General features: G+C 38.2%; 1 protein-coding gene and 1 pseudogene across 1 annotated transcript; both read left to right on the forward strand.

The window, feature by feature from the left end:
* Positions 1 to 4,127: 4,127 nt before the first annotated feature.
* Positions 4,128 to 5,081, forward strand: LOC131799447 (QRFP-like peptide receptor). The gene has a single exon (XM_066162981.1). The coding sequence runs from the start codon at positions 4,128 to 4,130 to the stop codon at positions 5,079 to 5,081; it is 954 nt and encodes a 317-aa protein (XP_066019078.1).
* A 1,781-nt stretch (positions 5,082 to 6,862) lies between these two features.
* Positions 6,863 to 11,152, forward strand: LOC131799439 (adenosine receptor A3-like; annotated as a pseudogene).
* The last annotated feature ends 4,091 nt before the right edge of the window (positions 11,153 to 15,243 follow it).

Raw genomic sequence — 15,243 nt, forward strand, 5'->3', positions numbered from 1 at the left:
TTGTAACGATAAACCCCAAGTTACATATAACATTTCAGAACAAAGAAACACACAACTAGCGGTATTATGTACGGGTCGGGCGCAGTTTCATGAACACAAATGATGAGCAACAAGGGGATCAAAAGAGATAACTCATATATTCATATATTTGAAATACAGACTGAGCCGAATGTGCACCCACTTATTTCCAGTATTTTTTTCTATTGCGAGATGATCAATTTACTTCTGTGGGGTTCCAGTCAACCATAGTCCTTTACACGCAAGAACACAGCAATACGCTCTGTTGAGGAATAAAAACAAAACAAAACAAAAAAAATACCCGTGAAAATTATCACAGCACAGAGATAAAAACGCAGAGCAGATCTTCTTCCGTTTCCAGCTCAACTTTATGATAAAACCTGAATACTCCTTCAAGCAGACCCAATTTTAGATGGACACCTTATGTGACGTGCACTTGGGCCAAAGTCGCGATCTTTTTTCTTTATTTGAAAACATACCCGCATTTGGCGAACACCTTTATTACGCGGATGTCATCACCGCAATTGTGTCCTTTAGTGACTCAAAAAAATTTTTTTAGCAGAAACTTTGAGAGGTTTAACAACAGATGGTCTTTCCTAATTCACGAAAGCTGTATTGCGCTTAAATCGTGTTCAGTTGAAAAAAATGGGAGCTTCAGATATTTCCTTCCAGAATTATCAAACTGCTTTCACGTCTACTCTTCCCATTTTAAGAAAGTAGTCATTTAACGATTATCGTCGCTTCAACGACTTTTCGTTTACCACCTGATATAAGATAAAATGTCATTTACCTTCATTTCTAAACGTTTTTATAAGCTGAATTTCAGTCATCTGGGATGGTAAACACGTCCCGTTGTTTTAATAAAAAATGTTTGCACAAAACAAAAGGCAAGCAGTTTATGTATACCAATATAATGGTTCTACATTAAGTAATTAAATTCATCCTCTGAAGACTGTATAATTATCTTTCTCTTCTAAGTCTCCTTTTTAATTTCTTTAAGTTGTCAAGAAAAAAAGGATGGAAATATATTTCGACTTCTGCCGACCGAGTTTGGGCAAAAATTTAGAATATGTCAGAAAATCATCCTGTTCTTCTGAGCTGAAGTATATGTTTGATCATTTCAACTCTAACTTTGTTATATTCAGAAAAAAAAAGTGTTAAGTGTGAAGTGAACATAAATATCTCTTACTGTTGCGCTAATTCCCTTCTCTCTCTGGAAAGGAAAGAATATGTAAAATACCTTTGTATCCTTTTCAATTCAAAATGATCTCGGACTCGACACATTGAATTTTATTTCAGCTAAGATAAGCAAGTCTCAAGGCATTTTATCAAGATTGAGAAATTTTGTCTCACAACTACAGTGTATTGCTTAACTTATATCGATCTTTTATTCAAGCTTACTTGTCCAATGGGGTTGCAGTCTGCGGCCAAGTTGCCCGATCGAGTTTGGAAAACGCGTTCTGCAAAAACATGCTCACCGCATAATATTTTTCAAACCCTTTAAATTTAATGCTGTGCCTTTTGTCAACTTGTCAAACATTCTTCCTCGTCATCTGATCTATTTCAAGACAATATGTTCTTTTATGCATAATTTGTCAACGATCTAACACCACCCGACACTTCAGAATTATTTAGTTATTCTTCAGAAGAACACCATTATTATACAAGGTCCTCAGCGGCCGGTAATCTCTATCTTAAACATTCGAGAACAAAACATAAGAAACATTCTTTCTCAAGACTGGGTGCAAGGATCTGGAATAGTATTCCCATCCGTCTTCTTTTTCTACCCAAATATGAATTTAAATGGTATACACAGACAGCTGCTAAACATTTTGACGCGAGAGGATACTTATGTTGACGTCCATACTTTAGCTGACAAATTTAGAAAATTATTCCATTTTTAGATTCATTTTCTTTCTTTTTGTTTTTCGCGAGTAATTTTATTCTGGTTGTAATACGTAATACCTAATTGGCTCCTCTGTAATTCATCGTACTATTTCTTTAAAACGTTCCTGTATGTGTATGCTCTCCTAGTAAATTCCTCTTTGCAGTGAAACTTGAAGAACGTTTGTTTCCTCGATTAGCTTCGCCATTTTTCGGGTAGGGATTGCTAGGAATTTAAATTGCCAAAGTAAATAAATAAATTTTATTGTCGTTGTTCATGTTGCTTTCCAAAGCGGTGGAGTCTTCGCCAGAATGAATTAAGAAGAATGAAAGGTTGTTATTCTAGACCATTTAGTTTAAAGACAAACCGAAATTCAAATCATAGAAGAAAGCGCGAGGTAAATGGAGTGTAAAAGGATTGGAACCGTGTTTTTTTTAGTCCTAGTCCATGCGTGTTTTCATGGCTTGCGATTTAATAAAAAGCTGAATAATGGAATCTATAGCATACTGTAAGCTCAACTTTAAAAAGATATTCAGTCACTCCTGCCAAAATGCCGGAAAGCGGTCTAAAATAAAGTCTACACCTGTAAAGTAAGAGGTCATACGATACATTTACTAATTTTTATTAATGTCCTCTTCCTGTCTGCCTGTTCTATTGATTCATTTAACTTAGCTCTCACGTAGGAATACTTTATAAATTGAAGGATTTCGACGGGTGTTTTCAGTTGAGGTAGCTAAGCTTGGCCGAAGTCTTCTCTTCCTTTTACTAATCCAAGTGATATTTCAGGCTTTTAGAGTGCCGCCGTGGATGATAACTTTCTGTCCATACCAGAAACAAAAAGATTTGGAAATCGTCCATTGCTCGCCTGAGGTATGTTATTTAAGTATAACCAAACCACAAGATTCCGAGGTATTATACCTCATGTAAATCGTGTTAAGATATCACCAACGACTGCTTCAAGAGAACCTTTTGTCTGATCGTTGCTTTCTGCATGTAGCAAATAACCCAACTTATTACACATAAAAATACCTAAAAGCTTTGGGGTCTAAATTAAAGATTTCTTGTGGTATGCCTCCTGTATTACAAATTGAGAAATCATGAATGACCGTGTTTTGCATGCATTCCTTTTTTCTTTTTAAACAACATATGTTTGTTATTTAGTTGTGTTGGCTCGTCACTAGCAATTTTCATCTCTCAATTTTACAGCAAGGCACTGCTACAATTTCACTCCACACTCAACAACTATTTAAAGTTACAAGAGGTAGTTTTCTTTTCTCCAAGAATAACTAGTTGTTCATTTGAGGTAAGCCGATAGAACTTTATGTTTAAAATTGTTGAGCATTAAAAAATATTGGCAAGAAATCTAGAAAACTCAAGAAATTGATCTGAAAAAATCGCAAGCGAAGAACTCAAACATTTTTTCTCCCGGATTTAACGCCTTAAGGTTGCATGTGGGAAAATGCTATGGTGCCATTCGATCAGTCTCTGACTTTATTTTGTGAAAAGAAAATGTTTTTCAATGTCTTTGTCGCCACTGGTGGTCTTTGTCAAGTCACACAAATTTCGAATAGTGTTTTGTTTATCCAACGTTTTGCCACTGAACTTAAAAATGGCCGCGGGTAACAAATTTGCATCGAAAAGAATGGGTTACCCACAAATTGCCAAAACTTCCGTGGCATAATAAAGGTCTCCGATGAAGAATTTAAATCGATGCTCAGAACGAAAGGGAGGAACCCGTATGGCTGTACTGCGAAGGAAAATTTTGCAAGATTCTATTAAGATATTGTTCTTCTCCATCAGTGCATTTTAGTTTAGAAATTGAACACCCGGCGACACATGTGAAAACACATAACTTCAAATCAAACAATCTCGTAATTCAAACGAATGAAAAAATAAAGGCAAATAAATTAAATCCTTTGAGTATTTTTCAAACGTTTGGTAAGTGAAAGAAGTCTTCTCGATACCCTGATTCAGATGTTAAATTCCTAGTTTAGCTGAATGTCGAAAATTCACCTTATATATAGTTACTTGGAGATGGAATTCGTTTGCATGATGCGTGGTAAATGTCAATGAAAATAATACCACAATTGCTAGGAACCATATTACAAAGAAGAAGGGACTTTCGACCCTTCAAATTTCCTACTACCCTTAAGACCCGATACCTTTCGTAAACACATTTCCTAAATATAGCTATTCTCCTTTGCAAAATGTTCACAGTTCCAAAATGGATCAAGACGACAATATCAGTACTTCAAACAGCAGTTACGGACAGAACACGACGTTAACCCTGGATCTTGCCTCAGACTGTATCCCATGGCTCGTGATATCCATAACTGAGTGCTTGGCCATAGTCATCTGCAATTTGATCACCGTTATCGTGTTCGTAAAGCAGCGTCAGCTACAGCGTCGGAGCACATACTTGATCATCCATCAGGCAATAGTCGATCTATTATTTGGTGCAGTTTCCGGTCCTGTGATTATTAGTGATCTATTGGGGTCTTACTGTGATTTATGGAAGTACAATACTGAAATCTTTCCATTAGCAAACCTTTTTCCAGTGACTTCTATTGTTAATCTCGCAGTCATTTCATTGGAAAGACTGCATGCAACATTCTCTCCATTTAAGCATCGCTTTGTCAAGAAATGGGTTTATGGAGTAGTAATTGGTACTATCTGGTTAATGACTTCATCGAGGGAGACTGTTCAAGTTATCGTATATAATACAGAAAGTGTCGTGTCTCCTGTCACCATTGCAATCTCGCCATACACAAATTGTTCAGTTTCTCTTTTAGTCATCTGCATCTGTTATATTTCAATCTTTATAAAAGTTCGACGCAGCTCTAATCCTCAACGCCACGGTGCAATCAACAGAGAAAGAAAACTGACAGCTACGTTACTTTGGGTTACGCTTGCATCGTTACTGACATGGCTGCCATTTATTGTATTTAGCCTAAATACAAACGCTCTTAACTTGAGGTCTTTCTTTCATATCAGGATGACACTGGCGGCGCTAGTTGGTGCCAATTCCTTGTTAAATCCAATTGTGTATGCCCTCAGGATGCCTGATTTTCGAGATGGAATATGTCGAATATTCCGTAGGACTCCAAGGCAAATCGCTCCAGGCAGTTTACCGCGTCGAAATCCTCTGCACACGAGTAGACTAGATGATGATGCCTGATTTAATTGTCAGTAAAGCTTGTAATAAGAGTTTCTCCAAAAATCACAGCTGATGAGGAATTCACTAGATACGTAGCTACAGATGAAATGTATCAGCATTCAACGAAGTGCCTTTCATTTGAACAGAGGAGCGAAACATAACACCAGCAAGAAAAAGAAAAAAAACGGACAAATGTCGCTCAACCGTAAGAAAAATTTGACAGTGTGAACCAAAATGGTCCATAATATTTTACGTGTGGTTATACCTTGGAATAAAGCTGAACTAAAATAAAGGAGTATGGAAATATTGTGGTCTCGGCAAACTTCTAGCACAGCCAGTCAACGTATTATACACATTTTCGTTTTCGTCAATATCACCATCACTATTACTGTTATAGTATGTCAATCATCATCATTATCATATTTATAGCTATTCTCATTATTATTATTGTTATTACTATTATTGCTATTGTTATCAATATCATCATTATTATCATCCAGATTGTCGTTTACGAGAGTTATAAAGGTTGTTGTTGACTCCACTTACCCTTGACCATCTATATCAGGTTTATTACCTATTGCGACAGGTAGGTTTGCAAAGTGCGACAGCGTTTTTTTTACAAAGTGCCAAAAGTGTGATCACAAAGTGCGACAAGTGTTATTACAATGTGCGACAAGTGTTATTACAATGTGCGATACGTATTCTAAAGTGTGACAGGTATTGCAAAGTGTGACAATTGTATTACAAATAGAGACGATTATTACAAAGTGTTTCTGTGGTTTTCTATGCTCGAGAGCACGAAAAAGCACAAAGTAAAACTTCGATGTTCATCTAACTGCGTCGCGATTCTGCTCCATTCAAAGTTAAGGTATGAGGAGACTCTCCTGCCTGAAATTTAATTTTGGTTGGGGGATTTAAATAGAAGTTTTTGTTATTTGTGTATGTAGGCGGAAGAGAGATACGGCTCCGGAAGACAGTGCCGCAGAGAGTGGAAATAGAGAAGGCTTTGGATTCGTTTTTTACCGCTAAATTCGAAAGCCTTCAATTTGGTTACCAGCACAAGTGTTACAGGTACCTGTCAGTTAGCGGGAAGACGGTGGATACAAGAAGTAAAGAACATGGTAAAATTTTGCGTTTCCTATAAATGAAATCTTTAAATCGCCAACTAGTGAGGGGTGATAAAATTTATTCTTGGTTTATCTAACTTGAAAGCCGTCGTTGTTGTAAAGTTGTATTCAGTCATGAGAAAGTAAGGACTCTCCTCCTTTGACACACAAGTAATATTTTTTAACGGCTGTAAATATATGTAAATCATGTAAATCATGTAAATCATGTAATATGCAAGCGATCTTCGCAGTAATGAACACTACGGGATTTAAACCCATGACCTCTGCGATACCAATGCGCTGCTCTACCAACTGAGCTAACAAGCCAACTGGAAGCTGGTCATTATGTTGGTTCCATACTAATAAACCCGTGAAGATTTGAATTTTTTACTGCGAAGATCGCTTCCATATTCACGTCTTTATCCGCAGTTCACATACATGATTTTCGTATATTCACAGTCATTTATTCATCACTTTACGGGTTTATTTGGAACTAACTTAATGACCAGCTCCCAGTTGGCTCGTTAGCTAATTCGGTACAGCGCTACACCGGTATCGTAAAGGTCATAGTTTTAAATCCCATACATTTTTTTCAGACCTTATTTTCATTTCTGCTTACGTAGTGATCATCACTGCGAAGATCACTTTCACATTCAAGTAATATTTTTCTTTCTGGAAAATTTTTGCAGCTACTCAATGGCCGAAGAAATCAGAAACATTTCCGACAACGAAACCTCCGAGAAGAAGAATTTCACCTTCAGTTACTCCCCGGACTGCATTCCGTGGCTTGTTGCTTCCATCACTGAATGTCTGGCCATTGTCATCCTCAATCTCCTCACCATTATTGTGTTTGTGAAGCAGCGCCAGCTACAGCGGCAGAGTACATACTTGATCATCCATCTGGCCACAGCCGATCTTTTGGCTGGAGCAGTTTCGGGTCCTGTGGCTGTTCATGATCTTTTGGGGCACTACTGCGATTTATGGAGGAAAACTCAAACGATTTCCCCATTGGCTAATTTGTTTCCCATAGCCTCACTCGTAAATCTCGCTGCTATTTCTTTAGAAAGAATGCATGCCACATTATTTCCATTTGAGCATCGTGTAATTAAGAAAAGGTTTACGCAATGGCAATTGCCGCTATTTGGTTTCTAACTTCATTGAGGGAGACCATGACGAGCCAGAGCAAACCGGATGTTAAAAAATTCGTGGGGTTTGGTTGCTATGGTGTGACATCATGATCCGGCTCAGTAGCTATCATCGCTTTCGATTTGTGGTTTCAACAGGGTGGCGTTCGGTGATTACCTTAACACCGTTGTGTACAACCTCCAATGGCGTCAATCCTGTTTATTTTGAGGGGCTGGATTTTTCTTTTGACTTTTCTTGAGGTTGAATTTCAGACATTACTCGCAATAGCGGGAAATTTGTTCTCATTTCGATCAGGTGCTGTGCGGCATGGATGCCTTCGATATTCGAAGAGCTGAATTGCTGCACTCCACGAGCGATTCGAGGGACTGGTATCTCCTGAATTCCAAAATATGCGGCATTCCTGTAGGAAAATTCATGTCGAGTAGCCCTTTGGTGTCAAGCTTTCCAAAAGAATTTAACACAGTGCAACTCTCGAATCTTAAAAATGGCGGGCACTTGGATCGACGACTAGTTCACAAAGAAGAGGTATTCATAGCCTCTTCTTTCGGCGTTGTTTCCGCGATACTTCGGCAAAAACTAAAAGCGGGCGAAGAAGAAAAGTACAGTTGGTTGGTTGATGGCATCAACAGCCTAAATATTGGCCAAGATAATGAAGATTGCCAAACAGCGACTGACACACGTGACAACAACAAGGACAAAATTCATGACCCTGTACAAAGAGTATTTGGAGTCGATTCAAGGTCAGCCATATCCATAGAGGATATCGAGAAGAGTCAAGATGAAAATCTTAAGCTTAAGGCTGAACTTGAAGTTGTGCTTTCCCAGTTAGAGGCCCTTCGAGATGAGGTGAAAAACGGCGGTCAATCGACGCTGAGCTCAGGCACACAGGACCCGGCAAAGGACAACCCGGACAGTACAGTACAAGCGATATGTGGACCTTGATCGGCGATTTTTGCGATAAGTTCCAGGTGCCTCTTGCATCTTTATTCGCCGATCAGGTGGACCAGAATGTTGAAGTGGCTAAAGTGATGAGCGATATCGCAGAACAGCTGCTGAGAAAAAAAGACCCGAACCAAGCCCTGGAAGCAATTGACTGACTTAGTGTGATAAGGAAAGTAAACAATATTGTTGCACATGAAAAGTAACTAAGGAATGTTACCAAAGAACAATGCACGAGTAAGAAAAGTCTGGTTCACTTTTCATTTTTTCAGCAGATCTACTAGTTCATTATCTGGATTGAAATTATTGCGTTACATAAACTTTTAAGCCTAAGCTTCAGTTACGAGATCTTCCTTTTTCAGCATAAATCTTTAATTTCTTCAGAATACCAGTAGAGACACTCAAATGTTATATGTCCTCTCTGGTTCAACCAGGTTGAAGTCCTGGCATAGTTGTATGCCTGAGTGCTTCTGGGATATATAACATAATAAGTATTTTGGTTCGCACATGGTAAATCGAAGTTCTAGTGAGTGTTATATATCCTCTTTGGTTCACCCAGGTTGAAGTCCTGGTATAATTGTATGCCTGAGTGCTTCTGGGATATATAACATGAGCAGTACTTTTGGTTCGCACATGGTATCGAAGTTCTAGCAAGTGTTATATATCCTCTCTGGTTCACCCAGGTTGGAGTCCTGGCATAATTGTATGCCTGAGCGCTTCTGGGATATATAACATAATAAGTACTTTGGTTCGCACATGATTTTGAAGTTCTAGCAAGTGTAATATATCCTCTTTGGTTCACCCAGGTTGAAGTCCTGGCATAGTTGTATGCCTGAGTGCTTCTGGGATATATAACATAGTAAGTATTTTGGTTTGCACAAGATATTGAAGTTCTAGCAAGTGTTATATATCCTCTTTGGTTCACCCAGGTTGAAGTCCTGGCATAATTGTATGCCTGAGTGCTTCTGGGATATATAACATAATAAGTACTTTGGTTCGCACATGGTTTTGAAGTTCTAGCAAGTGTCATATATCCTCTTTGGTTCACCCAAGTTGAAGTCCTCGCATAGTTGTATGCCTGAGTGCTTCTGGGATATATAGCATAATAAGTATTTTGGTTCGCGTGTGTTGGGTAAGACATGGTTATAGCCAACTTCAATCCTCTGGTTGGCTATCTACCAGCTCATATCCAATGCGTACTCGTGGAATAATTGTTAAGTATTTCTGTTGGATTATGGTATGGGAGAACCTGGAAAATGATGTTATTCCCTCACGATGCTACCTTTCATTACTATTATCAGAATACCCTTTCCATCATAGCGGCTATTCGGCTATTTTTTTAACGTAAGAATACCCTCTTTGAATGAACAAACAAATAATTGTTCAATAAGTTCCAAATTTATTCATCATCCAATTTTTCTTTTTTTTTTTCGGGGGGGGAGGATCATTTCAAATAATATGGAATTGTAATACGGAAACGTGGTGCCGAAAACAAAAAGCAAAAGGGGGCGAGAACCAATGATTCAAAAAAAAAATTTTTATTTATGGACCTCGCCCAGAGGCTCGGTTCATAAAGCAAAAATTTCATCCCTCAGTCTGGAATTTTACAGTTAAGCCCTCGCGCCCGGTTATTAAGTAGTTAGTATTAGCCAAGGGCTTATAACCGAAATTTTACAGTATCAAAAATTTAACATGCTGAATTCGCACTACTTCACGGTTTAAACGGCTAAATTTCACCGTCAAACTCCGCAACGTTCTCATTTTGATCGACATACGCGTTTCGTTTGTAGTCGTAGCGTGAGCGTGTTGCGTGCATTAATCGAAGGCAAAAGTCGTGGCGTCCGGTTCGTCCCTTGTTCATTTCAGGCAGACTTAAAAAAGGGGGAATTTCGCGTGAGTGTTAAAAATGACCCAAAATGACGAAATCCGAGATTCGTTCAACAAAAAGGGTCTATTATACTCTTTCTTAGTATCGATTTGCTGGCACGTACGTATTTGTCTGGCGGTTTACGGTCCAGAAAATAGAGCGGTTTCAGAAAAGGAAAGCTGACTTGGAAAGTCAGCCAATAAAGTCGGCTCGTCCGCTTTCGCTTTTGTTCCCGGCCTATTGATAAAAATCAAAGAGCCAAAATACGTCATTCACTCCAAATGTGGCATACATTCACTGACACGTTTTGAATTACCAAAATAGAAATTTTAATTATAAACGCACACTCTCGTTTCAGGATTATAACACGCTCGCGCGAAAGTTCGCACTTTCAGCGTAACATAAATGATCAGTAGCAGGGATATTGTTACAATGGAATGTTGCAAGCTGCTGGACGTCAAGCTGAGATCGTGGAGTAAAACTCCTCGATCTCAGCAGGATCCAAAGCTCTTTTTTCGGTTGCTAAGAACGTCTGGCTCGTCATGGTTCAAATCGTGTTACTCAAAACACAAGGAAATTCTCATCTTGCGGTATCATTCTCAACAGTTCCACTAATTTTGATTTGTGTCTCTTATGTTGCTATTTTCATAAAAGTTCGATTCAGTTCTAATCCTCGACATCATGGTGCAACCAATAGAGAAAGAAAATTGACCGCCACCTTACTTATTGTCACGCTTGCATCTTTGATGACATGGCTTCCATTTACAACTTTCAGAATAGTTACATATTGACATAAAGATGTTCTCTCAAGCTGGTACCCTCAACGTTCCTACTTCCACATAACAATGACGCTAGCGGCTTTAGTTGGCGTTAATTCCCTGTCAAATCCTGTTGTGTATGCAATAAGACTGCCAGAATTTAGGGCAGGTATTTGTGAAATGTTTCGCAGAGCCCCAAGCACTACATCTCAAGCTGAATTGCCTCTGACAAATCTACAGAGCAAGCATCCTATTACTGAACGTCAATCAACGTAAATACTCACACATGATCGTTTAAAAGTATGAAAAGTATCTCAAAAAATTTCATGCAATGTAAACCTTTTTGCTGCCGGAGCATTGGCATAGCGGGCACATTCTTGAAACATGTCAGAGTTTTGGTTCAACCTTTGTTCGTTGGTTCACCTCATGGAACAGCCTATAGCTATGAGGAATCACCATTTATGCGAACTTATAAAGTTGTTTGCTTTCATGAAGACCTAGATCTCATCCAATCTCGCGTTTACGCGAGGAACAGTATCCATGTCTACAGTCAAATAAAAAACTCGTCGTTCCAGCATCAATTAACAATCTACTTGTTGAATAATATATTTGAAACATGTTACGGGGAAGTAGACAATAAATTTAAATATAAAAGAAAACCATCTTATTTCTATCGAATAAACATAAGAGCAGATTTTGCTCGAGTGTAAAACAACAAGTTCTGAAAAGAGATCTCACTTCATTCCACACCCAATCATTTACCAATGAAACGTAAAAATTGTCTCACACTGTGAATTTTTCAGTTAGTCTAGCAAAGCTTGCCTTAGCAGACTGACAGACTGACAGCTCACGATAAGGCTCTTTTGACATGCAAATGAAGAAAAGAGCGTCTGAGGGGCTAGCTTGAGGGGCTACCCCCATACCCTTCCACTGGGTCTACTAATGCACAAACTGCGCGATGCTCTACTACTGAGCCACAGAGACTTCACGGTAAGCGAATTCAATTACGAAGTTCATCTGACACGCGTCCAGCATACTGCTAGGATCAGCAATGTCGATAGCGTTATGTTTGTAGAAAAAATGAAGAGAGATGGTAAGTTTTGAGCTCGGTGAAGAAATTAAGGAATATGTTTTTTTCGTCTTGTTACGAGTGTGGGACAGAAAAATTTCTGAGTCCCCATGAGGAATCGAACTTCAGACCTTAGGATTCTGCGCTCCGATGCTCTACCACTGAGCCATAGAGACTCCGCGGTGAGCGAGGTGTATTACGAAGTCCATATGACACGCGTCCTGCATACTGCTAGGATCAGCAATGTCGATAGCGTAATGTTTGTAAATAGAGTCCTAGACTAGTCCTACGCTCTTGAAAAGACAAAAAACATCTTTCTTTATTTCTTTGCCGAGCTCAAAACTTACCATCTCTCATAATTTGAATTTATAAAGAGTCAAGTTTCTAAAGAAACTGTGGTGCTGCGTCGGGAGAGAGTATAACAGGACAATTTAGTATTAGTAACGAGTTGATGACGCAAATTGGTCGCCGTAGAGAGTTTCAAATCTGACGTTTCGAGCAGTCGGCCTGAAACGTCAGGGCAGAGTCAGGACAGAGGAACCCTACTAAATTTGAACCTAGTCTGCTACACGAGTAAGGAATCTAAGCCATCCAATTGAAACTAATCGTAGCAGTTTGCATAAACGTTGATTATGACAGTCTCATTGAAATTCTGTCTCCTTGAAATAATTATTCCGATTTGTTTTCAGGCTCAATTTTACTTTCGTTTCGTTACCAGCTGCGCGGTTTATTTGGAGTCATCGCTAGAAAAACCTTCTTATTACAGGTATGATTATATTTTCTATTGTAAATACTTCTAAGGCTATTGAATACATTCATTTGTGAATGTGGTCATAGAGGGTTAGCAAAATCTTCTTCTTGGGTGCACGTTCTTTGAAAAGCAAGAGGTAATTGTACTTGATATTCGGCCTACAGTTACATTTTAGAACATACTCATTTTCCATTCAGTATGCATTTTGCGACTCCTATCTAATCTTTCCAAAAACCTAATCGACGCAACTCTACAGTCTCTCGAGTGAGAAACTTCCCCCACTTATTCTCTGAAATTAATATTCCTATTTTGATAATTTAGATGATTGCGAGTTGCGAAGTATATCGAACAATGCGAAAAATGTCCGTTCGTTTTATGCGAAATTTATTACTCCGCCAAAATTTCATTTTCTTGCATTTTTACCTTCAATTTTTGAAACACCTTACATGCAAAGCCTTGTTTGAGCATGGAATCAAACCCATAATGCCTGTGCGAAAAAGGAAAACAACTCAATCGAAACAAAATTCAAAAACTACCTAGTTCAGTTACGTCGCTCGGTTGTGTAGTTCCCTTTCAGTTTTTGAACTCTGGGGAATCTCCATTAGCTGGACCTGGGTCAGTTGTGTCCTTAATAAGATTTACGGAGTTTTTCGCACCGATCACTAAGCAGGAGACTCTAGTTTGATGTATTTATGTAATGACTTTGAGTGATACAATTTTTGGGAAATCGTGCTTGTACTTCAAATCAGACTTGTGCCAAGCGACTGAACATATTGAAACAACCTGATTATTCTTTGAATTGTTCGCTATCCATTCGCCTTATCATCTTGGATCTGTTTGAGTGCAAAAGTCAGATCTCTCGCTGAATCTCAAAATAGCGAGATGCCGAGGTAAATAGAGGTGTGTACTCACCAAGAACGAAAGCGTATATCAGACACTTTCACACCAGCTGAGATAAGTACGCCTCAAGATTAAGTACAAGCGGCAATATCGTGAGACAAAAATATTCATTGTAAACCTCTAACTTACAAATTTCTTTTCCTCTTGTTCCTGATCACACCATTGCTAACGAATTGTGTCCCGTATTTCAGTATCTGAATAAAACAAAAAATCACCAAAGGGACTCCGAAATCCCAGAGCTGCAAGAGAATCAAAATTAGCCAAAATATTACTCTTGATTACGAGAGCTTCACTTTTAGTTTGATTCCATTTCAAATTTGAACTAATTTTGTTCGTTTTTAAAGGTTTAATGGTTTTATTGGGAACGATATACTTTATCATTAAGCTTTTCAAGTTCAGCAACTAGCTTGTTCAGCGACTAGCTTGCTGATTTATCCGCTAAGAATTCCAGAATTTAAGAAAGCTCTTTCTAAGAACGTATCAGTGCAATGGGGCTCCATTTACGAGACCACAACCTAAGCGTTCCCCACCTGCTGTTCTTTTGACTAGAATCGCATGAAAGTGATGCTAACTGGCACATTTTACACGACATATGGAAAATGGCTTTCTTGTGATGTTGTGGATAACCGAAAAAAAGTGATATATTAAATTGTCATCTCTTCAATTATTAGCATTTAAAACGCCTTGAGAAAGTTGATATATCCCTTCTCACCAAACAAAGTGATTTTAAGCTTAATGTATAGTTTCAAATGAAGTAGCCTTGACTGCTATGATCTTAGGTATATACAAGACAAACTTATTAACACACACCAGGGGAACTTTTCTGGTGTTAATCATCTAAAACAAAAATATATAAGATAAAATTACGATACAGTCACTCTAAAATTACAATATAAGACGATATAAGTTACGATATGGTAAGAAGTTAGACGTCCACGTAAGAGTTTATTTCTTTATTTTCTTTTAAAATAAAAACAGATTCACATAACTTAAAAGTATGATAAAAATCTTGTTACCGAAAGCAAAACGTAAACTTCGGCTAGCGCTGAAGCGTGTGAGTCGTTTTCGACCGAGGTAAGAATTCAACCCAATGCAACCGCAGAAAACAACACCGAAAAATTTGCAAACTCGGGAAAATACGCAATTTGCTGCAAAGAAAGGGAAAAATATGGCCACCTAGGACGTAGAAATGGAGGAATGCGTACCTCGTTGCAAATGTGGGAAAGTATTTGTAACGAGATACCAAAGATTTAGAGTAAAAGCTGAACTTTTAATGCGTACATAAGCGGAAGTTAGCATCTAATCCAAAAATCTAGATTGATTACTTTTTTTCGCAATGCTTTAAAAATAGAAGCAATATAATATAATTTAGTCGGACTGCGTCATTAACGAATATTTGCTTGATCTCTTTTGCTAGTGAGATTCCTTTGCTTTTTAACCCTTGAAAGAGACCTAAAATATTGGTAGTAAATTTCTTAACTTCTTTGTTTACCACATAGGTATCTTTAATTTATTTTAGGTAATTTTGAGACATGCCCGGAGCATTCTGCAATTCTGAGTTCCGTTAGATTACCTTTGGCAAAAAGGTCCTTCCATTCATATTTACATCGTATAACATATCATCAGTTAGGAAAGGCACCCAATTTA

Source organism: Pocillopora verrucosa, chromosome 3 (genome assembly GCF_036669915.1).
Source record: "Pocillopora verrucosa isolate sample1 chromosome 3, ASM3666991v2, whole genome shotgun sequence".
NCBI classification, from domain to species: domain Eukaryota; kingdom Metazoa; phylum Cnidaria; class Anthozoa; order Scleractinia; family Pocilloporidae; genus Pocillopora; species Pocillopora verrucosa.

Coding starts and splice junctions, on each gene's coding strand:
- LOC131799447 (XM_066162981.1), top strand. CDS start 4,128: ATGGATCAAGACGACAATATCAGTACTTCAAACAGCAGTTACGGACAG.